The 27,841-nt window shown below is 43.2% G+C and overlaps 2 protein-coding genes across 37 annotated transcripts in view; one reads left to right on the forward strand and one right to left on the reverse strand.

Annotated features, from left to right (window-relative positions):
• GTF2A1L (general transcription factor IIA subunit 1 like) overlaps positions 1-27,841 on the reverse strand; it is a 170,652-nt gene that overhangs the window by 35,536 nt on the left and 107,275 nt on the right. The gene's annotated exons all lie outside the window — the stretch shown is intronic.
• The window catches only part of LHCGR (luteinizing hormone/choriogonadotropin receptor), a 137,419-nt gene continuing 124,169 nt past the window's right edge, over positions 14,592-27,841 (forward strand). For 6 of the 32 annotated variants that reach the window (XM_086326998.1, XM_086327023.1, XM_086327024.1 and 3 more), the window contains exon 1: positions 15,043-15,266. In XM_086326998.1, the coding sequence (XP_086183124.1) occupies positions 15,100-15,266 (167 nt within the window). In that variant the 5' untranslated portion in view covers positions 15,043-15,099. Of the gene's footprint in view, positions 15,267-27,841 lie in introns of all 32 variants that reach the window. The other 26 variants (XM_086326995.1, XM_086326996.1, XM_086327000.1 and 23 more) reach the window with 15 other exon arrangements.

A 27,841-nucleotide genomic window follows, 5' to 3' on the forward strand; every position in this document is an offset into this window, starting at 1 on the left:
CTTGATAAGGCTGTTTAAAATAAAAGCTCCATGTCATTCATGGAGCTTAATCTGTAGCCCAGTTTCTCAGTGTCAGCATTAATGACATTTTGGGCCAGCTAGGTCTTTATAGGAGGGGCTGTCCTGTGCATTGTAGGATGTCCGGCGTCATCCCTGGCCTCTACCACTACATACCAGTAGCACTGTGTGATATTATGATTTATTATAAGACATAAACATTTGATCTTCATCCACTCTTCTTGTCACATATCTTCTAAAATCCTGAGAATTTCTTAAGTAATGAGAGTGACCAGAGTATCTATTGTTAGGTTAATAAAGTGACTTCTGCAAAGCACCCAGGTAACCTAAGGATGGGGGCTGGTTACCAGGGGACCCAACCATGGGACTGGAGGGTTGGAACTTTCAGTCCTCGCCTTCACCTCTGGGGAAACAAGAGAAGCTGGAGGTTGAATCAGTCACTAAAGACCAATAATTTCACCGCATATGCAATGAAGGCTCCATAAAAACCTAAAGGGAGGGTTGGGAAAGCTTCCAGGTTGGGGAACTTGAATACTTCCAACCACCACCTTGTGCGCACGTTCAGTCCCACATGACTGAACAACCCCATGGACTGTCGCCTGTCATGTTCTTTTGTCCGTGGGATTATCCCAGCAAGAATACTGGAGTGGGCTGCCATAAACTGCACAAGGAGACAAGCTTCTTTGTTCACCCTATGTATCTCTTCATCTGACTGTTGATTTGTATCCTTCAATATCCTTCATAATAAACTGATAACCCCAGTGAGTATACAGGTTTCCTGAGTTCTGTGAGCCACTATAGCAAATTAATCAAACCTAAAGAAGGGGTTGTGGAAACCTCTGATTTATAGTCAGTTGGTCAGAAGCACAGGTAACAACCTGGGCCTGAAATTGGCATCTGAAGTGGAGGGGAGTCTTGTAGGACTGAGTCCTTAACCTTTGGAATCTGATACCATCTCTGGGTAGATAGTGTCAGAGTTGAGTTGAATGGTAGGACACTCAGCCAGTGTCAGACAGTGGCTTAATGTGGGAGAAAATAGCATAGAAGTTGGAATTGGTGAGGAGAACCATTAACCATTCCACCAATAATAATGACCAAAAATGACAGATGTCAAATGTCCCCTCATGGGAAGGGGTGGAAGGAAGAGAGTCACCTAGAGGTGACAGCCATATGTCTAGAGGGATTTAGCAAGCTACAAAAGAAGTAAAGGAAGGGACTAACCTGAGTCGAATCTGTGTGGACCAGGAAATCCATTCAGCCCTAATAATCAGTGCTGTGGATTGAACAGAGCTTCAAGCTGCTAGCAGGAGCAGAAGGCTGGCTGGAGGGCTATAAGGCGCCTGAGAGAAACGTCAGAAAGTGCCAAAGTCAGCTGCTGTAGGAGCAGAGAAGCCTTAAACAATAGCAAAGAAAGATTTGAGGGGAAAGTAAGAAGAATTTAAATAATATCCTGGATTTTTTTATATTTCCCAGAGTACTATTACTCACCTTACTGGGTCCTTACAAAGTCCACGCAAGGAGGAAAGCAGTGAATATTGTTCTTCTTGTTTTTCAGAGAAAGAAACTAAGACCTAGAAAGAGTATCCATCAGCTTCTGAGTTCCCAGGTGTCTGAGCCCAGCCTTAGCAAAGGAAAGTTAGATAACCTCTCACCTAATTAGAGCTTCCAGATAAGAATTCTAAAGGGCTATGAGGCTATGATTAAGGCTTCTCAACCTCTGATGGCATCCAACAAGAAACAGGCTGTAACTTGCAGGTAAGAAATTCAGATTAGGAAGTTTAGCTTATGGAAGCATTTCTGGGGTGAGTCTTGCCAGACAGGGAATGTATGATTGAGCGATACTGAAGAACATGCTCTTCTGGTGTTTAAGAATAGAGATACTTTCTTCCCTGGAATGATTTCAAGTTGCTGATAAAAGGCAGGGGGCTTAATTTGAAGCAGTTAGAGGAGGGGGAGAGAATTAAAGAGTGACAGACCAAAGGTCATTTGAACTGGGGTCTAGATTGAACCTCAGCACATTCAGGAATAGGTTAGATTTCAGAGAATCCAGTCTCTCCTTTTGCATACTTTTTCCCTTCACAGATATTGAAACGTTTCCTTTAGAAAAGCATAAACATTTATATGTAGTGTGAAGGTTTCAAAGCCTCTTCTGCTGCAAAGGAAAACATTCCTCCCTCCTCCCCACCTCCCAAAAAAGAATTGCAGACCTGTGTGGGAGGTTGAGAAATACTTGGGAAAGAGGCCCTCAGATATCACATAGGTGACACCATGGGGTCCACGCTTCCCCAGCCCCAAGAAACCTCACTGCAGGCTAACCATTGCAAGAGGATCCACAGAGACTCAGTCAGCTTTCTAATTGCAACCTAGCTAGTTACCAGAATTTAATGTACGTTTATGATGTGATAATATTTTGATGACCGTGTTTATATTTATAGAGTGCCTTTCTTCTAGGTGAGCTTTAAAGAATGTTCCACAGGGGCTCTTTAACTTTTTAATTATAAGTTAACAACTTTATAGTGAAATATAAACAGAATCCTCAAAAAGAAAAATCCATACAGCAGAAGAAACAATCAATAAAGCGAAAAGACAACTTACAAAATGGGAAAAAAATATATGTAAACCATATATCTAAAAAGGGGTTAATATCCAAAATATATAAAGAACACATACACCAAGAACTCAGTAGCAAAAAAAAAATGGGCAAACAACTTAAATAGATATGCTTCCAAAGAAGATATACAAATGGCCAACTGGTATATAAAAAGATATTTAACATCAAGTCACTAAGGAAATGCAAATTAAATCCATACTGAGGTATCACTTCACGATTATTAGAACTGCCATCATCAAAAAGCCAAGATAACAAATGCTGGCAAGCATGTAGAGAAAAGGGAAGTCTTTCGCATGGTTGATGGGATGTAAACTGGTACAGCCACTGTGGAGAACAGTACAGAGGAGTCTCAAAAAATTAAAAATAGACCTACCATATGATCTCAGCTTCCCTGGTGGCTCAGACAGTAAAGAATCTGCCTGCAATGTGGAAGACCTGGGTTTGATCCTGGGTTAGGAAGATCTCCTGGAGGAAGGCTTGGCAACCCACTCCAGTATTCCTGCCTGGAGAATCCCCGTGGACAGAGGTGCCTGGCAGGCTACAGTCCATATGGTCGCAAAGAGTTGGACACAGCTGAGTGACTAAGCACAGCATATGATCCAGCAATTCTACTTCTGGGAGTATAACCCAATGAAGTGAAAACACTAACTTAAAAAAGATATCTAGACCCCCATGTTCATAGCAATATTATTTACAATAGCCAAGACATGAAAGCAACCTAAGTGTCCATCAATGGATGAATGGATAAAGAAAATGTGAGATATATATATATATATACACACACACACACACACACATGATAGTGGTTTAGTCACTAAGTCATGTTCAACTCTTGCAACTCCATGGACTGTAACCTGCCAGGCTCCTCATTCAATCCCTAAACCAGGGATTGAACCTGGGTCTCCTGCATTGCAGGTGGATACTTTACCAGCTGACCTACCTAGGAAGCCCATATATATATATATATATATATATATATATATATATATATATATAACATTTATATATTTATATTTATTATATATGTACAAAATCAAAAATTATTCAGCCATAGGAAAACAAGGAAATCCTGCCATTTCCACAACATGGATGAAACTTAAGGGCATTATACTAAGTGAAATAAGTCATACAGAGAAAGACATACTGTATGATCTCATCCATATGTGGAAACAAACAAACAAAAAAACCCACCAAACTCAGAAAAAGAGATCAGATTTCTAGTTGCCAGAAGGGCAGGTGGAAGGCAGCTGGGTGGTGGAGGGCAGCTTGTAGGAAAGTGCTCAAAAGGTACAAACTTCCAGTTCTAAAATAAATAAGCACTAGGGATGTGATGTACAACCTGACGCCTGATGATACACAGGAAAGTAATTACGAGAGTAAATCTTAAGAGTGCTCATCATAAGAAAAAAATACTTTTTTTATGCTTTTTCTATGTATTGTATCTATATGAGATGATGGATGCTAACTAAACCTATTGTGGCAATCATTTCATTATGAACGGAAGTCAAATCATTTAGCTGTACACCTCAAACTTACACAATTGTATATGTCAATAAAACTGGGGAAAGGAGAAGAAAAAAGGAAAATCCCAGGCTTCTTTACCATAAAATCTAAACTAGTATCAAGACATAAGGATCCTTCCTTGCTTTAATATTGTACAAATATAATTTTTCATAGTTGCTATCAATGTACTCATATTATTTTAAGATTTTATTTACTTAACATCACAGAATCTAGATTTTTTTCATGTCCTGACTTCATTTACATAGTTTTAAAAAGTAATGTGATATTCAGTTTGTTAGCATACCAGATTATTTAAACAAATCATCATAGTTTGGTCACTCACACTGTTGTTCACTGAAAGAGAAAATTCTTCAATTTTTTTTTTAAGAATCCATATGAGTAGCATTTATTCCTTAAAAGATGTTTACTACGATTCAGTCTATGGGTCAAACATTAAATGAGAAAAGTCTTAATAGGAATGTGATACTTATCTCCCGATATTTTGCTCATTCATTCATTCATGGAGCAAGATGAAGCAGAAAGATGAAAGGATCTTGAGCCCTTGGCAGCCTCTTACTGCTATCTGTCATCTTAGCTCTGAACTGCCTATCACATAAATCCCTACTTCCAAAACCACAGTAGTCAAGTTTCTGCCTCTTGTAGCTAGAAGCAATCCTAACTGATAGACCAGCGAAACATTTCTTTATGTCTGCACCGCCCTTCCTCCTTTGCTCCCACCTCTCTGCTTTCTGAGTAAGCCCTGCACATCCATTCTTGATCCTATCCCTGACCCCTGCTTCCTCTTAGATCCTGTTCATAATGTCTTTTCTTATCTGCACCCTTTATCTCTGCCTCCATTCTGGCCCTTTATATCTACTAATGAACTTGTTAGGAGCTCCTTTCCCTCTACCTAGCTCACCCCTGGGTTAACTCTCTCTTCCTTTCCCCTTCACCACCAGACTTCTTGACAGACTTGTCTACACCTACTCACTCCTCAGTCTTGTTAAGCTGACTTTCACCCCCACAGCTGTGGAACCAGCAATAAGCTCACCCACCAGCGACTTCCTAGTCAGCACATCACACGGCCTTTTCTCAGTCTCCATCCTTCTCCAGCTTTCTGAATGTGACAATTCTGATCACCTTTACCTTCTTATTTTAAACTTTTTTTCAAATAGAAATATATTAAGTTTTGGAGAAAATTAGTTCAAATGATTGGGAAAATGAATATGGAACTACACCGACCCATTTCCTTTCCTTTTCTAGATGCCACTAAAATATAATAAGAATTTTTTTTAAACACAGTCACCCTACTCCCCCAAAAAAAGGAATCATCCAAAGGATAGAGAGAATGAGAAAAGAAATAATTTGTGGCATCCATGAGACTGCTCAGGCTTCCATTTATGGGCGTGTAATTGACTAAGGGCCCCTGCTGCTGGGCTCTGAAAGTCACCTACAACCCATAGTTGAGTTTGGGCCAATGTCATGCTTCCCCGGGGCTGCTCCCTACTGATGACTGAGTATGGCAAGGAACTGAGCCAAAACCATTCCAAGCAGACACCAGACTCTTCCAAAAGCCAACTTTGGCTCAAGGACTCCTGCCTGCCTTGCTGAACACCCTTGCATTGCACCATGGTCTGGGGTGCTCCAACCAGCCTTATTCCCTCCTCTCCTTCATTCTCATCTCAGTCTCATGCTCTCTTGGCCTTTTCTGACTCCCTCCCCATATTCTCTCAAAAAGGCAGTTCTCTAATAAAACCCTTGCACACTTAATATCACCTTGAAATCTGCCTCTTGGGAGACCAGACTATTGCATAACTACAAGTGAAAGATTTCAGCAAATATTTGGAAGATAACAAGCTGATGGAGGAGCAGGAGCTGATGTAAGCTGTGTGACCCATAAGCGCAGTGGAATGGAAAGGTGATAGGCATTGAGCCAATTCCACCAGCAGATCCAGAAACAATTGGGACTTGGAGATGCAACTTATTGCAGAAGGCGGGAAGAGGGGTGCAATGAGGGGGTAAAAACAGCTTCATCCCGTAAAAATCTGAATCCAGAGAGATCAGGCCACCATCTCCTCTCCCAAATCCTGCCCACCCTCCACAAGTTAAGCTGGGCCCAAACTCCTGGTCCGTAGCAAGTGTGCAATTACAAATACGTGTTGTTTTATGCTGCTTGGTTTATGGTAATCTGTTACACAACAATAGATAATTAAAGCACACAGAAAATATAAAACAAAACACACAGCAATTATTTAGAAAGGAAGCAAGTGAAAAGGCTGTGGATGGGGGAGGGATATGAGGAAGTATTATATATTTTAATATTAGTTGTTTAAAGCCATTTGAATAATTTTAGCAGGAACATTACTTTGATGTAATCTTTTAAAGTAAAAACTTAAACGCATTAAAGGACCATTGATGTGGGGGTTAATACCTGAGATGGTCTGATACTGGAACAACCAGTCACAGCAGGGCCTGGGGGAAGATGAAAGTCAGGAGCAGAGCTAGCTGCTAATATAAAGTGAGGAGGCTTGGAGGTGGCACTCTAAGCTTGATAAAGAGGCAAGAGTTGGAGATTCCTTTAAAAACTAGGAATAAAACCACCATATGACCCAGCAATCCCACTCCTAGGCACATACCCTGAGGAAACCAAAATTGAAAGAGACACATGTATCCCATTATTCATTGCGGCACTATTTACAATAGCTAGAACATGGAAGCAACCTAGATGTCCATTGACAGATGAATGGATAAAGAAGTTGTGGTACATATACACAATGGAATATTACTCAGCCATAAAAGGAACGCATTTGAGTCAGTTCTAATGAGGTGGATGAACCTAGAACATATTATACTGAGTGAAGTCGGTCAGAAAGAGAAAGATAAATATCATATTCTAACACATATATAGGGAATCTAGAACAATGGTACTGAAGAATTTATTTACAGGGAAATAATGGAGAAACAGACAGAGAATAGACTTATGGACATGGGGAGAGGCGGGGAGAGGGTGAGATGTATGGAAAGAGTAACGTGGAAACTTAAATTACCATATGTAAAATAGATATGTATTGAGCAGACTTACAGGTGTAGGATTGGGACAGAAAATAACAATTGCTTTTCTCCTCAAAGGAACAGGAATACATTACTGGATTTACAGTTCAAACATGACTTTGTAATCTGACTTTTTAACACATTAACTTTCCTATGTCTCTCAAAGTATTTTGTGACTGCACAGTAACATTGCTTAAATGAATCATCATTTCTTTAAATCACTGCAATATTGCTGAATATTCAGGTTATTTCAAATGTGTAATGTAGAATTGACCATATTGAACATCTCCATTCTCATGGCATTTTTAGTCCATTCAATTATTTCCTTGGAAAATCCTCAATTCTAGGATCACTGGATTGAGGAACATATACATATGCCTAGATCGATATGCAGGTGACACCACCCTTACGGCAGAAAGTGAAGAACTAAAGAGCCTCTTGATGAAAGTGAAAGAGGAGAGTGAAAAAGTTGGCTTAAAGCTCAACATTCAGAAAACGAAGATCATGGCATCTGGTCCCATCACTTCATGGGAAAAAACAGTGGCTGACTTTATTTTTCTGGGCTCCGAAATCACTTCAGATGGTGATTGCAACCATGAAATTAAAAGACGCTTACTCCTTAGAAGGAAAGTTATGACCAACCTAGACAGCATATTAAAAAGCAGAGACATCACTTTGTCAAAGGTCCGTCTAGTCAAGGCTATGGTTTTTCCAGTAGTCATGTATGGATGTGAGAGTTGGCCTATAAAGAAAGCTGAGTGCCAAAGAATTGATGCTTTTGAACTGTGGTGTTGGAGAAGAGTCTTGAGAGTCCCTTGGACCGCAAGGAGATCCAAATCCAACCAGTCCATCCTAAAGGAAATCAGTCCTGAATGTTCATTGGAATGACTAATGCTGAAGCTGAAATTCCTGTACTTTGGCCACCTGATGTGAAGAGCTGACTCATTTGAAAAGACCCTGATGCTGGGAAAGATTGAGGGCAGGAGGAGAAGGGGATGACAGAGGAAGAGTCGGACACAACTGAGCAACTGAACTGAGATGAGAATTACCATGTTGCTTTCCAAAAGGCTTAAACCATTTTAAATGCAGGAGTATATTTGTTTTACACTTATTTCTCCACCATTTGGTGTTTCCTTTAACTGACCTTTCTATTGACTAGTTTAGCAGAAGTAAAGTCATGCACAGGATTTTCTTTAATTTTCAGTATCTTTAAATTCAAGGTAGAAAGCCTCTCCCTTTATGTTTGATTATAATTTGTCTCAGTCCCTGTATGGATCGCCTGTTCTCTGCGCCTGCATGGATCATCTGTTCTCTGCTGCAGAGCTGGCTCCAAGAGTGCCTTTGATTCCTCCTCCTTCCTGGTAGGGATCCCACCATGCTATCCTGAGCCCACGGCTTTTTTCTTCCAGCAATCTCTCCCAGGGTTTCATTAATCACTCTGGAGCAATGTTTCTCAGAGAGTAGAACAAGGTCCCTTCTCCCAAAAAAGTCACTTGAGACACCTTCAAAGCGCACATTTCCTAGCCTGATGCCAAATGCACAGAAGCAGAAGTTCCCTGAATCTGCCTTTCGAGCAACTTCTCAGAAGTGATTCTGAGACTGACAACCACTGAGGTAGGACACCCAGATTTCTCTCTCCCGTTTCAGTGTTTTCCTTGCTCTGCACCAGTGCAGTTCAGTGGCCTCCTGGGTCTCTGCAGCCTGATGTGGCCTCAGACTCACATCCTAATAGCACTGCTCGTGTGCAGCCTGGCTCTTCTCTCACAGGCACCCTCCGCAGGTCGGCTCCCGCTGTACTCCCTTTTGATGAAAACAGAACCACCACTCTTCCAGTCTTGGGCCCCACGTGCACAGTTCAAAACTGACGGCCGTTTCCAAACTATTCTTTGAAGGCGATTCCTCTTTGGATAAAGGCCTGGGAGACCCGAGGGTAATGACTGGCCTTCCTGTTTGTCTGCATGCCACATCATGTTCAGAAAGCATAACTCAGTGTGACAGATAGCAGCGGCAGGCAGACAGATGGGGTGGCTCTCTGTGCATCTCTAAGAGAGCCGCACTCTAGGAAGCGCTCTCTCAGTGCGCCTGCCAGCCCATCACCATGCCCGCCCAGGACAGGATGTGAGCAGAGGGGTGAGAGAAGAGGGCCACCTCCTCCATACAAAGCAGCTCGGAGCAAAACAGAGGTTTTCTTCACCCTCCAGGCCCTGATCTCTGTGTTTTAAGTGCATCTGAAGGCAGATCAGAGTCCAGGTTTTTGACGCAGCTCTAATGGGAAGAAGCTTTCTGCGAACACTTCCCTCTCTGCTAGCGAAGTGCATCTATCTCCTACACTCTCCATAAAAAAGTAGTCTTGAAAATTAATAATTCAGGTGAAGATGCAATCAAATCAATGTGCCCTCACCCTGTGCTGTGTTTTCAGTTTTAAAAGAGGCCTGGGGAAGGTGATGCTTAACCTAAAATAATACATTGATATCTAGACCTTGAGTATCCACATCATAGGGAGAAGAGGGATCCAGGCAACCTTGCCTTTCACTACCAAAGCCGCACGTTAGTGGGCTCAATCCATCCTAATGTCAGCTCTGCCTTCTAGTTCAGTGAAGGGATTCTTTGCCATAAAAGTCAGGTGCCTGAACATTTGTGAATAAATCAGTGTTCTCAACCTGTTTTCCCAAATCTACATTCTCAAAACATGTTCCACAGTCACAGGGCCATATACTATGACCCTCTTGGAGATTTAGAATGCATGTTAAAAGTTCTGAGAAACTGTCTAGTAAAGAACATTATTTAACTTTTTAATCCAATTTTTACCAAATTTCTTGAACTTTAACACATTTCCCCTAAATATTTCCAAGGAGCATTGCAGGCAACCAGTATCCTATAGTACACAATTTGATTACTTCTACATCTGCTTTTAAAAAATCAAATCCTGTTTCCTTGTGGATTTATTTCATTATCTCAGAAAGTTTTCTCTCCTTCCTTATATAGACTCTAGCTAGTATTTAAGTTTGAAATTTAATTTCTAAACCAAGGTCACAGTTTGCTAGGAGGCATTGCCTAAAATGCAAAGAATGCCATGTGAATTCTTTAGCCAAATGCAGCTTCTCTAGAAATAATAATGTGGTTCTAGGTCACTGCCTCTTTGTTCACTCATTCATCATTCATTCATTTGTTCACTCACTCACTTACTCCACTCATTTATTCCCTGAAGCACTGTGATAAGTTCTGCCAGTGTAAAGGGGGAAAATTCACTGGTGTTTGTGATGAGGCCTATGACAGATATAAAAAGAGAAAAGTCCTATTTCTTTCCCAACTGAGAAGGGGTGGTGGAAGCATGCAGTTCAAATAAAGGTCATGGCAAGCCTGACAGTGGAGATTAGGAATTTTGACTGCAAATGAGTGAGATGCTATTTCAATTAGCTTTTAAGCAAAAGAGGGGATGTGTTGGCTTATTACATTGGCAAGTCCAAGGGAGGTGCTAGCCTCAGGTCCGCTTGCCCCATCTGTCTCTCATCTCTGTTTTTCTCTCTGTAGCTTGAGTCACGGCCAGAAAAGACAGGCTTTTGCCAGGAGACAAGAAAAATAGCAGTTCTCAATTTATTCAGTCTTCCAGCAACATAATCATAAAAGCAAGGCCCCCTTCTCTCACTGTCTCTCTCTCTCTCTCTCTCTGTCTGTTAGCCTTGGAGAAGGATTCTCATGTGCCAGATCAGCCTTCACCCTCTATTTCCAGATCCGTCACTAGGACCAGGGCCCAGGTGCTCATCAGCCTCTAGTTCTGAGTTCATCTCAAGGCCCACAGGAACCCCAGGGCCACCCTGGAGGTGGCCCACAGCTGACCACATCTCTGTTTTCACACCATACAGGCAGTGATGAAATTTCTAAGCAAGCAACAAAGAGGTTGCACAAAGTTTCAGAGTATAACTTTCAGGGGTCACCTTTTAAAATTTTGTTTGTTTTGTTTTTTGTCTCAAGTAGCAAGGGTGGATCACTCACAGACATCATTCTATATTTTTTCTTTTCTTATACATTTTTTTTTCCTTCCTCTGCCCTTACATTCACCTTTCTTCTGAGGAAAAGGTTAACACCACTGCTTTTAAGAGGAAGAAGTACAAGTTATAGTACTAATGGGTATGTGTTCAAAAGTCACAAAATCTTGCCTATTCTACCGGAGGTGTTTTGTTTTGTTTTGTTTTTTCTACTTTGCTGACTTCTTCCAACTCCAGTGTCTTAGTATGACATTAAGTGCTGTTGACTTAATCTAGTAAGACATGGAGAAAAACAGCATCCGTGATCTTCTAAAATTACTCGCTTCCACCAAAAAAGAAAACACTTAAACCAATTGCCACTTAAAAGGACAAAATCTTCAGCATTACAACCAACTGAGCAGTTTTGCGCGCATGCACTCGCACACAGACAATACTATTTGCATGCATGTTACACCAGGTTTCTTTAACAATGCATCACAGTTCTTAGGCTTCACCCTGAGTTCTTAGTAAAGATTCTTGAACTTTGTCTTCTCTAGCAATTCTAGGATTTCCATTTTGGAGTTTCACGAATTATGCTGTGGTGACTCCATGCATCAAAATTATATAAGGTGCTTGTTAAAACGCAGACTCCGGGCCCCAGTCTATACCAATCGATTCACAATCTTTTTAGATAGTGTACCAGGGACCTTTGTTTTTAAAACTTCCCAAATGTACTTCTGTAACCCCACATTATGAGAAGTTCTGTTCTAGAATTCTGGAGAGCTTTACTAGGATTTCTGAGTTGTAGTGTCAGATATTTTTATATCTCGAAGGTAGAATTAAAATTCTTATGAATTTCATGAACTTTAGTTTGTCAGCAAAATATAATTAGCAATCCTTGTGGGTCATGCTCTTTTGAAGTTCTGTGACAAAAGTAACTATGAGCAGAGTTATATGACACAGAAGTCCTTCAGATTTAAAAATATTCACTCTAAATAGGTCACATATTAATGAACAGGATAGGTAAATTCCATTGTAACAAACTTTCATGATTACAGCAAACAATTCCACAAGATTTGGTTATAATAGGTACATTGCAAAAACTAATGCAATGATTAAGATTCAACTGAAATTAATTAGAGATAGAAACATTCTATGAAAACTCGTTATAGCTGTGAGTTTTCTTCCAAATAAACAATTGCATCTCTTCACAAACAGGATTGTATTTCCAATCCAAGACAAGCAATAAGAAATCAATGTACCCAATCCAACTCCTTCCACCACCAATACATAAGTGCTAACCACAGAATCTTTGTGCTTCAAAGCTAGAGGAGACTTTGGGACTGTGAACTCCAACCCCTTCTCCTACAGATGAGGAAACCAAAGACCAAGTCACACTAGTGATGGCAGTCAGGATACCCTGACTGCCCAAGACTTCTCCTACTGGAGTGTAAGAAGTCCCGAGGATATCCGAGCAGCGAATCAAATGACTCTTCAGGGGTGGGTGGGAACAGCCATTCATTTTACATAACAGATGTGCTTTGAAGTAAAAGAAAAAGAAAAAGCCACATAAAACATAAGACTTGAAACAAATGCCACTTGGCCACCTTGAGTTATTCATTTCTTCTCTCCTTAATTCAGCCTACATGGTGGAAACCTTTGAAAAATCCAGTGCTACCCCAACTCCCTTACCAAAATCTGGCAAATTAAAAGAGAGGAAATGTGATCTCAAAGTCATCAGTTCATTCATGTTTGCTAAGTCGTTTCAGTCATTCTGACTCTGTGTGACTCTGTAGACTGTAGCCCATCAGGCTCCTCTGTCCATGGGATTTCCCAGGCAAGAATACTGGAGTGGGTTGCCATGCCCTCCTCCAAGGGATCTTCCCAACCCAGGGATCAAACCCACATCTCTTACGTCTTTGGGACTGTGAACTCCAACCCCTGCGTTGGCAGGCAGGTTCTTTACCATTAGTGCCTCCTGGGAAGCCCCAGACATGAGCATACTTTGTACTTACCAGATAGATCCATAATGGTTGAGAATTAATCAAGCAAGTCTGTTAACTTCATCTCAGATTATCTACTAAACATCTACTATAGATTTGTGCTTGGGTTTCATTTATTCATTCTGTTATTCAACAGATATATACTGAGCAGCACCTACTAGGAGCTAGAAACTATGACATGTCCTAACAATACTAAGATGAATAGTCAGGGGGAAGCAAAACTAAAGCAGTAAGTGTTATCGTTGTTGTTCTTTAGTCACTAAGTCATGTCTGACTCTTTTGTGACCCCATGGATGGTAGTTCACCAGGTTCTCTGTCCATGGGATTTCCCAGGCAAGCATGTTGGAGTGGGTCGCCATTTCCCTTCTCCAAGGGATCTTACAGAGTGTTATATCATGGGCTATAAGATCAAGTGCTATGGGTACAACTACTCAGCTAAGTTGGGTTCAAGAAGGTGTTATGGTAGAAATGACTTTGGGCTGAATTTTGAAGGACAGCCAGAAGTTTACCTAATAGAATATGGAAAAGGAAGAGAAAATCATTCCAGGTAAATGAATAGCATATACAGTAGTATGAAAGGGTGAGGAGATCAGGTAAGCAGTAAAAGAGAGGGGCCCAATATTATACACAGAAGCTTTGTTTTTTCATGCCATCCAGCACAATGTGGCCAAAGCCAAACGATTTTTTTTTTTAATCTACTTTCCTCAGGCAAGAGACTCACAAGAGATGCAGATTAGTGACTTAGCCACTCTGACCTTGAGAGTTAGCTTCAAGTCAGAAAGAATTCCATTCTTTTATTTCCTGTCCGTAGTCTTAGACATCTTCCCAGCTCTCAAAATCTCAAAGTTTCAGAGTCCAAACAGAGCCCTAGGAAAGAGGAAAGGTCAAGGGTTCTAATGATGAAATTATATAGGGAAAATTTTACATCATGGCAGTTAACCATAAAACATCCCCTTTCCAAGTCCTTGGTTTGCAGATCATACACTTAATTTTCTTTATTGGCAAGATAAAGTAGGTGATAGACATGAGTTCAAACACGTTTCTACCACTTAAGAGATGTGTGACTTCAAGGAAGTCACATCACCTCTCAGGACATCATTTTGCTCGTTGCAAACACCCTTCCAGCTTATGGTGAAACTTAGACATGATGTGAGGAAGAGAGCCTGTCACAGGGTCTAGCCTATCCTGGGCCTCCCACTGGGGCAGCTTCTGTTCATTATTATAGCAGTTTCATTCATTCAGCAAATCTTTACTGAGGAATTTACCATGTAGAAACCAGAAATATAAAATAAACCCAAACTGGACTTCACAATCTATAGGAAGATAGAGAACACACTCAAATGCCTGTACTATAAGGAGAAAAGTGGTTACTACTGAGAGAAATACAGAGACATTACTGGGGATGTTGGGAGGACACAGATTAACTATAGGATGAGAGAGTTGGTGGGAGAAAAGGGGAACGGATTTGGGGGCTGAGAATCAAAGACAGGAGGAGGAGGAGCGTCTGCGCTCGGCACTTCTCCCGCTTCTGAGGTGGACAGAGCTGGTATGGACTATCAGTGTGCCCCTCTCACGGATGAAATGAGAGGTTCTCCCTGGACTTCACACACAGTTACAGCAGAGCCAGGAGAATTCAGAACTCCGTCCTCTTCCCTTATCCAAAGCATTCACCATTTCCACATGCTGCCTCCAGTACCTAGGGCCACTTGCAGACGGACAGGATGGGCCAGGGAACAGAGCAGAAAGGAGGTGATGGAGTCCCTCCGGCCACTGTCGCGAGTCGAGGGAGTGCGAGACTCAGCGGCGGGGCGCCATCCGGGGAGGGGGGCCAGGGCGGGCGGCGAGGGAGGAGGGAGGGCAGGCCAGGGGGCGGGGAGAGGGGCGCCCGCCGCACTTGTTGGGGCGGCGGCCCGCCCTGCGGCAGGAGCCCGCGCTCAGGCTCCGGGCCATGGGACGGCCGTCCCTAGCGCTGAGGCTGCTGCTGGCGCTGCTGCTGCTGCCGCCGCCAGCGCCGTTGCTCTGGGCGCTGCGCCCGGCGCCCTGCCCAGAGCCCTGCAGCTGCCCGCCCGACGGCGCCCTGCGCTGCCCCGGCCCGCAGGCCGGCCTCAGCCGACTGTGAGTATGCGGCGCCCCCCGCCCAGGCACCCTCCGGCCTCCTGGCCTCCCTGCTCTTTGACCCCCTTTACCTGGATGCTTGGAGAAAGACGCGGTGCCTGTCGAACTCCACCACCTCTCAGGGTGATGAGAAACCCAAGCTTGGGAGCTGTCCTTGCCACCCTCTCCCGCGCCTGGGCCCCGTGCACCCTCCAGCCCCTGGCAGCCCCAGACCCACTCTTTCGCCCTGGTTGGGACCTTGGCCAGGGGCGTGGAGCTGCCCACAGGCCACATGGGAAGGCCTCTCCCTGCAACTGCTGAAAGGGGATGGGGCATGAGACACGAGAAGTCTTGCGTAGTCTTTGAGCCTTGGGCCAGCCAGGCTGGCGAGGGTTCCTGTGAGGACCCTGTGGTCCTCTAGAAATGGGGTGTTCAGACCTGATGGCCAGAGGTGACCTGGTCACTCATTGGGGTCTGCTGGCCCACCAGGGCCACCTACAACTCTGAGCATACCAACCACGGCTCCACCCCAACCTCAGATGTACTTGGGTTTCAGCCTGGCTGTCTGACCAGATGTGCTTGCATTTCAATCTGGTTGCCTAATCAATGAGAGGCCCTGAGTCCCAGCTCTGGCACACCACCACCCCTTAGGGAGCTGGACACATTGGCAGGCAGGCAGAGGAAGCCGGGGTAAAGACTGATGGGGTAAAGAGGAGACAAGTATACAAGTGTATCAGAGTGTCAGCAGACTTTTTCGATTTGGGGAAAAGGTAGCACAAGGTACATGGTTCTATTTATATGACATGTCCAGATAAACAGAAAGGAGATTAGTAGCCATCCGGCTGGAGTGAAGGCCCAGTGACTGCTAACGGCTGTTGCTTTTTGAGGTGATGAAAATTATCTAAAATTCGATGTGGTCATGGTTGCACAACTCCCTGAACAAACTAAAAAACATTGCATTGTACAATTAAAATGGGTGAATTGTATTGTATATAAATTACATCTTGGTAGAGGTGATAAAAGAGAGAAGGAAAGAGAAAGAAGAGGACTGTAAAGGTGTACCAAAGGCACCAGGCTGGTGGAGGGCTTGGTTCTGTTCTAACCAATAGTGTGATGGAATTCCATGCTGGGGGAGGAGAGAGATCCCCCTACCCCATTTCCATGGGCTCCCAGAAGTCTGTGAGGAGCCCACTTCTCCGCAAGGGCATGAGGGGCTGAGCTTCTCCTCTGGAAGAGTTAGTGGCCTTTGGAGAATATTTGTGGTTGAGAGATACAGTGTAAAGGTTGAAGAGTTTATATTAATTGGTTTCCATTAATTATCTTGTCAGCTCAATTCCCTGAAGATAAGGACCATGCTGATAGAATTTGTTTCAATCAATAAATAAATCCATGGAAACTGCCTTCCAAGTCCCAGCCCCTGTCCTTCCCTGACAAGCCTCCCATCTTGCTTTTATGGATGACTGTGCCACTAACACTGTGCCTTTCTCACTCACGCATTACTTAGCATACAGGTTATAAGAGGCTGAGATCCAAAGACGTATAAAAACCTCCCCAGGTCCCACAGCTACTGAGTTGCCAAGAAAGGTCTTAACTTGCTGTTAATATTTCCTCATTTTTGTTAGAAAATTACCCCTTCCTTAAAAAAAAAAAGTTCTCAGTTTTTCCAAATTGGCATTGAGTAGAGAATCTCCTGTGGGTTTCCTTAATGGCTCAGTGGTAAAGAATCCACCTGCAACGCAGGAGACACAGGAGTCATGGGTTTGATCCCTGGTTCAGGAAGATTCCCTGGAGTGGGGCATGGCAACCCTCTCCAGTATTCTTGCCTGGAAAATCTCATGGACGTAGGAGCCCAGCGGACTACAGACCATAGGACTGTAAAGAGTCAGACACGACTGAAGTGACTGAGCACGCACGCACAGAGAACCTGCTGGTGGAAGACAGGAATGAGAGAGTCAAGTCCCAGCTCCTTTCAGATTCAGCTTTTCACTGAGCTCTCTCAACAGTTCCTGCTGCCACACCCACACTGGTTTCAGGAAAGTAGTACCTCTTCCCTGGAGTAGGCTGAAGTGAAAAGACTAAAACTCAACAGATTCTCTCACTGCCCCACAGCACAGTTTAGAGAAGCCTCGAACCCCTCAGAAAGATTTATAAGGTTGACTGGGTTTGGGGATGAAGGTGGGAAGCAGGCACAGTATAAGCGCTGTTAGCATGCTGGGGCCGGCTAGTCCTAGTCGCATTCCCCAAAAGGAGCCAACTGCCCGGGCTCTGAAGCCCTGACCATCCCTGGGGAATGCTACAGAATCCTTGACCTTCCTCCCTTCACATGCACTGTTTTGTCATACACGCCAGCAGCAGCTTCTCCTAGACTTTTAAACCCCTTAGTTCAGCACACATTCTGACCGTCACAAGGCCAGGCTTCCCGAGGATCAGATAATTGAGAGATGACTTCAAGGGAGAACCCTATGGAGGTGGAGCCTATAAAGGCCAAAAGGGGATAAGTTTCTCAGCATGATAAGGTGATTTAAACATGCATATGACACGAGAGTTGCATAAGAATTAATAGGAGTGTAGCTTCTTTAAGCGGAGAAGGCAATGTCACCCCACTCCAGTACTCTTGCCTGGAAAATCCCACGAACAGAGGAGCCTTGGAAGGCTGCAGTCCATGGGGTCGCTGAGGGTTGGACATGACTGAGCAACTTCACTTTCACTTTTCAGTTTCATGCATTGGAGAAGGAAATGGCAACCCACTCCGGTGTTCTTGCCTGGAGAGTCCCAGGGATGGGGGAGCCTGGTGGGCTGCCGTCTATGGGGTCGCACAGAGTCGGACACGACTCAAGTGACTTAGCAGCTTAGCAGCACCTTCTTTAAGACAATGTTCCTCAGACCAGCAGCATAAATATCACCTGGAAAATGTTAGAAATGCATGCTCTCAGCCCCCAGCCCCAATCTACTACATCAGAAACTCCGAGGGTATAGTCCAGCAGTCTGCATTTGAACAACCTCCCTGAGAGATTCTGATAGATGCTAAAGTTTGAGCATCAAGGTATTGCTCGCCAGTGCTCAGTCACTCAGTCATGTCCAATTCTTGCGACCTCGTGGACTGCAGTCGACCAGAATCCACTGTCCATGGAATTTTCCAGGCAAGAATACTAGAGTGGGTTGCGCATTTCCTATTCCAAGGGATCTTCCCAGCCCAGGAATCAAACACCATATCTTTTGCATCTCCTACATTGGCAGGCAGGTTCTAAAACTAGCACACCTGGGAAATCCCAGTTGCTCTCCATGGAGGATATGATCTTCTGGAAAGCAAGAAGAATATTTAGAACTTCTATGTGCCATAAACTTCTCTTCTCCATCTCCTCCAACATCCACTCCAGCACACACACACATACATAGACAATATCTATTTATTAAAAAAAAAAAAAAGGCAGTTGTGATCAGATTAAAACCTCGAAGTCTGAGACATATGGAAAAATTAACATGATTAAGAAAAGTTTTTTGTTTTATTTTTCTGGTGTTGTCTTCAAAAAGGAGTAGAGGAAGGAATCTATGGAGAAGGACTGATTGAAGATGCAAGGAATGATGGTATAAAATGTCAGTGTGAGTGGGAGGAAGGCACTGGCATCAGATTAAAGGGGAAGGGGTAATTCTTAAAATACAGGGATACTTCTGAGTCTGAGAGAAGAAGACAGATGGATAAAGGTGTAATTTAACACTGAGGCAAAGGAAAGAAAAAGTGAATGGGTTCATGCTGAAATCCTCTTTTCTTAATGATGAATGAAGTGGTAAACAGTAATTATGAGACAGAAAATGACACAAATAACAAGTTATTGGGAGTTCATAAAAAGAGAATTAAAATTATGAGATAAAGGATAAGAAGGATGCAGTCTTGCACTAAGTCATCCACAGGGTTTGATTCTGTGCAGTGAGGGGTGGCTCTCTCAGTTCTGGGGGTTGGACAGGTGAGAACCACAGAGCACCTTAGAATTCATCACTGGTCCATCAGTAGATGCTAGTTTATGTTTCAGTCATTTCAGGCCTTGGTAGTCCTGCCTTTGGAGAAGGCAATGGCACCCACTCCAGTACTCTTGCCTGGAAAATCCCATGGACGGAGGAGCCTGGTAGGCTGCAGTCCATGGGGTCGTGAAGAGTCACACACGACTGAGTGACTTCCCTTTCACTTTTCACTTTCATGCATTGGAGAAGGAAATGGCAACCCACCGCAGTGTTCTTGCCTGGAGAATCCCAGGGATAGGGGAGCCTGATGGGCTGCCGTCTCTGGGGTCGCACAGAGTCGGACATGATGAAGCAACTTAGCAGCAGCAGCAGCAGTCCTGCCTTATAAGACTTCCATCTGAAGTCCACTATTCAGTTTAAAAAAAATAAAGGAACATAGATAATAATTGCTTATCATTAATAAGCCCACTACTTGCAAATTTTGAAAATGGCATCATTCTGTTGTTCAGATCTTTCTAGCCCAACAGTATTTTATTAAAAACTTAAGAATTTAAAATCTAAAATATAATACAAAAAAAAAAAAAAAATGCCTCCCATGTGTTCACTCATTTTAACTGGAGAAAAAAAATCTAAAAGAATTAATTAAAAATTTTTCCTTTTCCTTTTCTTATTAGTTCCAGACAAGTAGAAGGAGAGAAAGAAAAAAAAAATCTCACCTTGCCTACGGTTATATAAAGATCTTTGTCTCTATGACAACAGAAAGGTTGGTCTGCTTGATATAGAAACAGCTTCTGAAAAATCTGTTAGTAAGAAAATGCTAATAATAATGATGACAGTTTATTTTTTGCATGTTGTGCCTACTAAACAGAGATTAAACTTTTAGACTTTATTATAAGACACAATCCAGAGACTTTAGAAGGAGAAAATGTGCTGTATCTGTCAGTCCAGTGTCACAGGAAGATGTTAATTTTCTGAACATCTTTCCTGAATGTCTTTCTCCTTCTCCTACCTTGAGTGTAAATCGAGATCCAGAGCATGTTCTGTGCTGTAGAGGGATATACCAATGGAGGGGGTGGTCCCTGTCCTTGAGGAGCCCACAGTCTAGGCAGAAACACACTCACACCCAGGAGAAGCATAGGCAGCGAGGCTCTGAGGAGTTCAGGGAATAGACCACTCCCTATGCATGGAAATCTCCAAGGGAAAGCATCATGGACTAAGGGTTATGAGGCTAAACCTTGAAGGAGAGAAGGAAAGGCGAGTCCAGGTGAAAGAAAAGCACAGCTCAGAGTGGACTAGAGATTTCCTTGCTGAGAAGCCAAGAATAAGGTTGAATGTATTCTTCCCTATTTATACCTCTCCCTGGTTCTTTGGGGAAATTTTTTTGTAAGGGGAAATATAAAGTTATCAGGAATGTTTGATTAAATTACCCAGAGTTGTGCAAAAAGAAAAAAAAAAATTCCCAATATGTAGTTCTCGACTAATAAACTTTCAGAGTCATTCTTGGATAGTTGATTACAAAGGCATTAAATAAAAATCATGATTTGAAGTCGCTTCCCAACAAGTTTTCCCCATGGCCCTTCTGTCCCATATACCCTTGCTCTGATACTTTGTACTTATATCTGCTTTTGCATATCTCCCATATAAACTGTTTATTCCACATGGACCTCTCTGCAACAGCAGGCTTCCTCAACCTCAACACAGCTGTTCTCTGGGGCCAGATAATCATTTGTTGTGGGCAGCTGTTTGGTACACTGCAGGGTGTCAGGCACATCCCTGTCCTCTACCTGCTAAATGCCAGTAGCACTACCCTCTCAGATGATGACAAACAAAAGTTCTCTAGACATTAGTCAAATGCCCCTGCTGACAGTGTGTGTTGGGGCGGGGAGTGGGTGTCCCCACCTTACCCCACCATGGTTTTGAATCATTGTGCTAAAGTGAGAAGCACCTGAAGGGGTCTTACTCAGCTCAGGATTTCCAAAAGTTCACAGGTAGTGTGATTAAAGTGTCTGTTGAACTATATGATGATCAAATTGAGCTGAACAGGAACAATGAACCAGTGCAAAAGGAAAGCACGTACCGCATCTGTTACTTTAAAATCTCCATCCTAGAGACTTGTTAAAAAAAAAAAAAAACTAGGAATAAAACTACCATATGATCTAGCAATCCCACCACTAGGCATATACCCTGATAAAACAATAATTTTAAAAGACACATGTACCCCAATATTTATTGCAGCACTATTTACAATAGCTAGGACATGGAAACAATGTAGATATCCCCCTATGGATGAATGGATAAAGAGTTATGGTACATATATGCAATGGAATATTACTCAGCCATAAAAAGGAGCAAATTTGAATCAGTCCTAGTGAGGAGTGAAGTAAGTCAGAAGGAGAAAAACAAACATCATATATCAATGCATATATACGGAATCTAGAAATATGGTACTGTGGACCTATGTACAAGGCAGGAATAGAGATGCAGACACAGAGAACAGACTCGTGGGCACAGCAGGGGAAGGAGAAGGGGGGCGAATGGAGAGAGCAGCACTGAGACACACATCACCACGTGCAAACAGATGGCCAGTGGGGAGTTCCTGTGTAACGCAGGGGGCCCAACCCAGCGCTCTGTGACAGCCTAGAAGGCTGGGATGGGGTGGGGGCTGGCAGCAAGGTTCAAGAGGGAGGAGACATATGTGTACTTACAGCTGATCCACATTGGTGTATGACAGCAATCAACACAACACTACAAAGCAATTATCCTCCAATTTAAAAAATGAATAAATGAAAAAAAAAATCTCCATCCTAGAAAATGGGAAGGTGAGGTGCTATGAGTATCAGAGGCGGTTCTTTCTATTATATCAACATCCAGGTCCCAGATTTTCTGTCCTTTAAAAGGACCATCCAGAGAAGCAAGACTGGAAGCTTACCTATATTATTGATCGTGTATCCCAACAGTCCCATAGATTGTTCTAATTTTTGTTGTCAATTTGTTTTAACTCATTCACTAGAAAAAAATCAATTCCCAGCCTAGGACCCATGAAAACAAAACAACCACCAGGGCAACGTGAATTGAGACCTATTGGTTCCCGGGTCAGGGCACCAGGTAAGAGTCCATAGGACAGAGGGAAGCCTACTAAACTCTTTCAAGTAAAACAGCTTGGCCCTACCTGCAGCTGAACCAGACTCAAAAAAAAAAAAAAAAACTCAGAATTCTGAAAGCTCATGTTCCACCTTCCTACCTCACTCCCACAAAAACAGAAAGAAAGGCCCAAGATAGAGGTTGATCTTGAACTTCAGTTCTGACTCAGCTCTCCCAGTTATTATCTTCAAGACAATTCTTAAACCTGGCTGTGCCTATAAACAGACTCCCTGGGAGAAGCTTTGCAAGGGCCAGATTTTATTAGTTTAGAAATCATCCTTTTGGGGAAAGTGAATGATGGCCCCTAGAAGGACACTAAAATGCAAGCAGCAGAGCTCCCAGAATCTCAGTGGAAGTGTGGAGCCAAAAAGCTCCACACACAGATCCCTTTGGCATTGGATCCAGCCTTCCCTTTGCAGAGCAATAATTCCTTGGATTTTCTCTACATTATCCTGTTTCTTATTTCAAAAGTAGTGTGTTAGATTAATTCAGGGCTCCAGTTCTGCTCCTTCACCCACCTCTACCTTCTTTCTAATCTCCTCAATTTGGCTACTTTTCATGTCTTAAAAAATGAGACACAAAAGCTTTCTTTCCAAAATATAATCTCCCAGGTTGGCGGCACCAGGCAGTGTCTTGGCCATGTGTAACTTTGATCTTACACATGGAATTTTAAAGCCAGGGTCATGGTGGTGGAGAGAGGCCCTGCTGCTCTCCAACCAGACCCAAGAGGGCTGGCTCCATGGGAGCATATGTGTTCCATTCTGGCAGCTCCCCTTAATGTGCAAAAAAATCACATTTAATGCAGATTTTAACAAATTTTACACCAGTTCTTTTTTTTTTTTTTTTAAGAAGGAAATTAAAATAATCCCACCCACCAGGCAGGTGGGCTCCCTGACTTAGTGGGAAGCTTCTAGCTGCTTCCCCACATGGTCCTCATTTACTCTCAGCTTCTGCCTCACTAGAAGATGCCGCCCCCTCCATGCTGGCACACCACTCACAGCTGTTCTCTGGTGGCCCTGAACCACGAGTCTTGAATGCCACCTGAGCCAGAGTCAGAAAAGTCCCATCTACAAGTAAAACTGAACTTTCAGAAGGAAAGCTTTATCCCTTGCTGCTGTTAAGTTTGTCCTTGACGCTGATAAAATGAGGTGACTCCCGGGTTCATAATTCTACCTCGGGAGCAGCAGTAGAGAGCATTTCTGATCCCACAGGGGTGAAAACACCCTGGTACGATGGGGTAAGGCCCAGCACATCCCCCAAATTATCTGAATTGATCAACAGGACATGGACCAGGCAGACGTGAGTCCTAGCACCAGGTCCCCCTTTCTCTAATTTGCAGTGTGGACTCAGGACAGCAAGAAAACCTCTGTTCTGTCTGTAAAAGGGGCATCATGATTCTTACCCCTGAGTGGGGTCGACTGTGGTGAAGAAAACCGAGACAGCAGGGCCAAAAGTACTTGGAAATAAAGGTTTTCCATAACTGCAAAGGATTATTGTAATAATCTGATGATGCAGAGAAGACCTGAAAAACCCACAGCCTGTATGTGAAGTTGAACAGTAAATATCTATTACTGTTAAGACAGCCTTTGCAAAGGCTGATGGAAGCCTGATGGAATAGTTTTGCTCCTGTGAGGTGTTAATTAGAGAAAATGACCCACGGGGTCTTCTCAGCCTGGAAGGTAAATAAGTTAGAATCCTGAAACACCAGAGCTCTTTACTGCCTGGAACTCATATATGCTGGTCTTTTCAGCACCGGCTGAGCGGCCTCTCAAACACGTCACATAATACATGATTGTACTCTGTTTTCTATCATTCAACTGGGCCAGTCCTACCTGTCCAGCTAGAGCACCCAAGCCTATTCTAGGTCCTTTCCCCTTCCCTAAGCCTGCGGCTGGACACACAGAAAACCTTCAGGTCAGACTTGCTGACCACTCAGGAACTAGGTACTGACATGTATAGGGCGATGCACAGGATCCACAGACCAGCCCCTGCCCCCCAAAAGCTTACAGTCTTCCAGCCATAGGAGGGAGAGGACTCATTCTCAGGTAACTGACAGAAATGCAGAAGGTGATAAAAGCCAGATGAAGGTTACACACACAGTCTAGTGAGATTTCAGAGAAAGATTCTGTCCCTTCTAGCCAGAGTAACAAAGACACCTTGGTGAAAGGATTGTTGAACTGTAGTTCTTTAAGCCTCACTCTCTGCAGGGGCAGTGGGATAACATGGTTATCCCACAGACTCCATCTTGGCCTTTGAAACCAGCTTAGTGAAGCCACCAGGGAATCACTGTTTAAAGCCTTCTGCTCTCTCATGGACCACCAGGCATGTGCCCTGTCTGTGTCATGGATCATCAATGGAGAGTGGATGACTTTCCCCTGGAAACAGTGGGTGTGGCTCTGATGAAGGCTTTTCTTATTTGCAGGCATCAGAAATCAATTCTGACAGATTTAATCATAAGAGATTAACTTAACAGAAGAATAAGGAGCTAGAAAGATGTGAGCAAGATCCAGGGAGAATTTGGCATTTTAGCAGCAAGAGGTCAGGGAACTTTTCTCTAGATTCCACCTTTGTAATGAGTCAGCTCCAAAGACCTATCACAAGTTTCAAATTCCTAGAGGGAGAATCTGAGGGTGCCCCATCCCACTGCTGAGACTGGAGCACAGACAATGAGATGCTTCCACGCTGCTGCAAGCAGCACTGAGATGCTTCCAGAGAAGGGGCCTTTGTGAACCAGGCAACCACACAAACATGTCTACCAGATCTGAGGAGCTAGTGAAAAGGGAAGGTACACATGCCAATAATTTCAGGCAATTTAAACCCATTCCATCAAATTAATTAAAAGCATGTAGTTTATCAGTTGCATCCAGCTTTAACAGGCTCACCAAAAAAATAAAAAAGTGTCTGGAAACAGAATCTTGTAATGAAAGAAGCTCCCGAAGCATAGCTGCAATGTGACTGCCCTGACAACATAATGTTCTCTGCTTCTAAGAAATATTTTTGAGAAATCATTACAGAAAATGCACACCTTCCCTGGGGAAGATTCAACATGTAGTTTTATTTACCAGAGTTATTCCTGTCATGTTATATTATTGCTAGAAGAATTCGAGTTTGGGGGTAGAGATTGGGTTATTTTGCTTTGTGTCTTTAGAAATGGGTCTTGAGTAAGGGCTTAGATGTGTTGACCATTTTTCTCTGAGGCTTTACATTTTTAATTTAGTTGTTGTACAAATGATTTGGAAAATCCATCACCCAGGGAATCTTCTTGAAACTCTTGGTTCACATTGTAATTCATAAACTCCTCAAGCTTCTCGGGTGCTTTGCAAAGGCTGTCTTAAAGAAGAGTCACTCAAATTGTACTTTCCAGCGGGAGAGTTGCAACTGACCACACTTTTTAGAATCAATGAGCAAATGAGAACTCTGCAGAGTGGCTCCCTAGAGTTGAAATGTTTAATGGAAGGTTATTCTTTATCATTTCCTTATCATTTCTTTAAAAGGCTATCAGACACAGTCTATAAGGAATACCTGAGCTCAACGGAAAGGTGCCAAGTGGGAATGTCCACCCTCTCTCTCAGTTGTCCTATGTATAATCTGCGGAGTAAAGAGTTGGAGACAAGTCACAGGCACTTTGTCAACGTAAGGGTTGGACAAACAATACAAGAATCCATTCCAAAGTACAGAGTCCACCCTACCCCATCCCCAGCAAGGAGGCAGAGTTGTCATGAGGCATGGCTGGGGTAACTTGAACCCTTCACAGCAAGCAGCTGGGAATTAAAAGTACTTATTGAGCTCTAATCTTGTGAAAGATGCTGTATTAATATTACATAAACATTTTCTTACTGAATCTCAAAAATCTGTGCGGTAGTTAGTATCATCATCACTCTATACATGTGAAATGCACCCAGGCAGTCTGGCTTCTGAGTCTACATTGTCACTTTCCCACCATGCTGCCGCCCAGAGAGAAAGCACATGCACATGGCGATGAAGACACATTCCATAGAGTACACAGCGCCCGGGACAGACCTTAACCAAGGGTAGAATCTAACCAGCAGAGAAGGGTGGATGTGCCAGGCGGCAGAAACAGTGTGAATGAAGGCAGGGCTGCTGCTGCTGCTGCTAAGTCACTTCAGTCGTGTCCGACTCTGTGTGACTCCATAGATGGCAGTCCACCAGGCTCCCCCGTCCCTGGGATTCTCCAGGCAAGAACACTGGAGTGGGTTGCCATTTCCTTCTCCAATACATGGAAGTGAAAAGTGAAAGTGAAGTCGCTCAGTTGTGTCTGACTCTTTGCAACCCCATGGACTGCAGCCCACCAGGCTCCTCCATCCATGGGATTTTCCAGGCAAGAGTACTGGAGTGGGGTGCCATCTCCTTCTCCAGAAGGCAGGACAATATGAGGCAAATTCAGGAAACACGAACGTCTGATTTGTCTAGGGAAGCACTGTCTAGTAGAAATATGTTAGTCACAAATGTCATTTTAATTTTTAATAGCCACATTTTAAAAGGTTTAAAAAGGTGAAATAAAGTTTCAGTTCAATTCAGTCACTCAGTCATGTCTGACTCTTTGCGATCCTATGAACTGCAAGCACACCAGGCCTTCCTGTCCATCACCAACTGCCAGAGTCTACCCAAACCCCATGTCCATTGAGTTGGTGATGCCATCCAACCATCTCATCCTCTGTTGTCCCCTTCTCCTCCTGCTCTCAATCTTTCCCAGCATCAGGGTCTTTTCAAATGAGTCAGCTCTTCACATCAGGTGGCCAAAGTATTGGAGCTTTAGCTTCAACATCAGTCCTTCCAATGAACACCCAGGACTGATCTCCTTTAGAATGGACTGGTTGGATCTCCTTGCAGTCCAAGGGACTCTCAAGAGTCTTCTCCAACACCACAGTTCAAAAGCATCAATTCTTCGATGCTCAGCTTTCTTTATAGTCCAACTCTCACATCCATACATGACTACTGGAAAAACCATAGCCTTGACTAGACGGACCTTTGTTAACAAAGTAATGTCTCTGCTTTTTAATATGCTGTCTAGGTTGGTAAAATATTTTATTTAATCCAAATGTACAAAATCATTTTTGTTGGAAGGCAAAGTTGAATATTGAATTTTGAATATTCAATTGAATATTGAAATTTTGAATATTCAATGTTGAATTTTTGTTGGAAGGCAAAATTATTATATTAAATAATGTCTTCTAAACTTGAGATTGAAAAACAAAACAGGCATCTTCATGAAGTGCAACTATGAAGCTTATTGAGGGTAATTTATATACAGGTGGGATTAAGTGGACAACGTGCACAGTTGTACTCCATACTGCAGGGTGTGGAAAAGGGTGTACGGGGGCTTTACAGGGACCAGAGCTGAAAATAGAACCTGACTGCCATGGAGAAGCAGGTCCACACCAGATGGGAACCAGGGGTTTTTCCTTCCGCTTGGGGGTTTCATGACCATTAATCATCTGCATCAGCAGGAGGCATTCTTCCAGTTTTCATTTTGGATG

Source organism: Bos grunniens, chromosome 11 (assembly GCF_055505025.1).
Source record: "Bos grunniens cultivar Pamir isolate PY7600 chromosome 11, Bosgru_T2T1.0, whole genome shotgun sequence".
NCBI classification, from domain to species: Eukaryota; Metazoa; Chordata; class Mammalia; order Artiodactyla; family Bovidae; genus Bos; species Bos grunniens.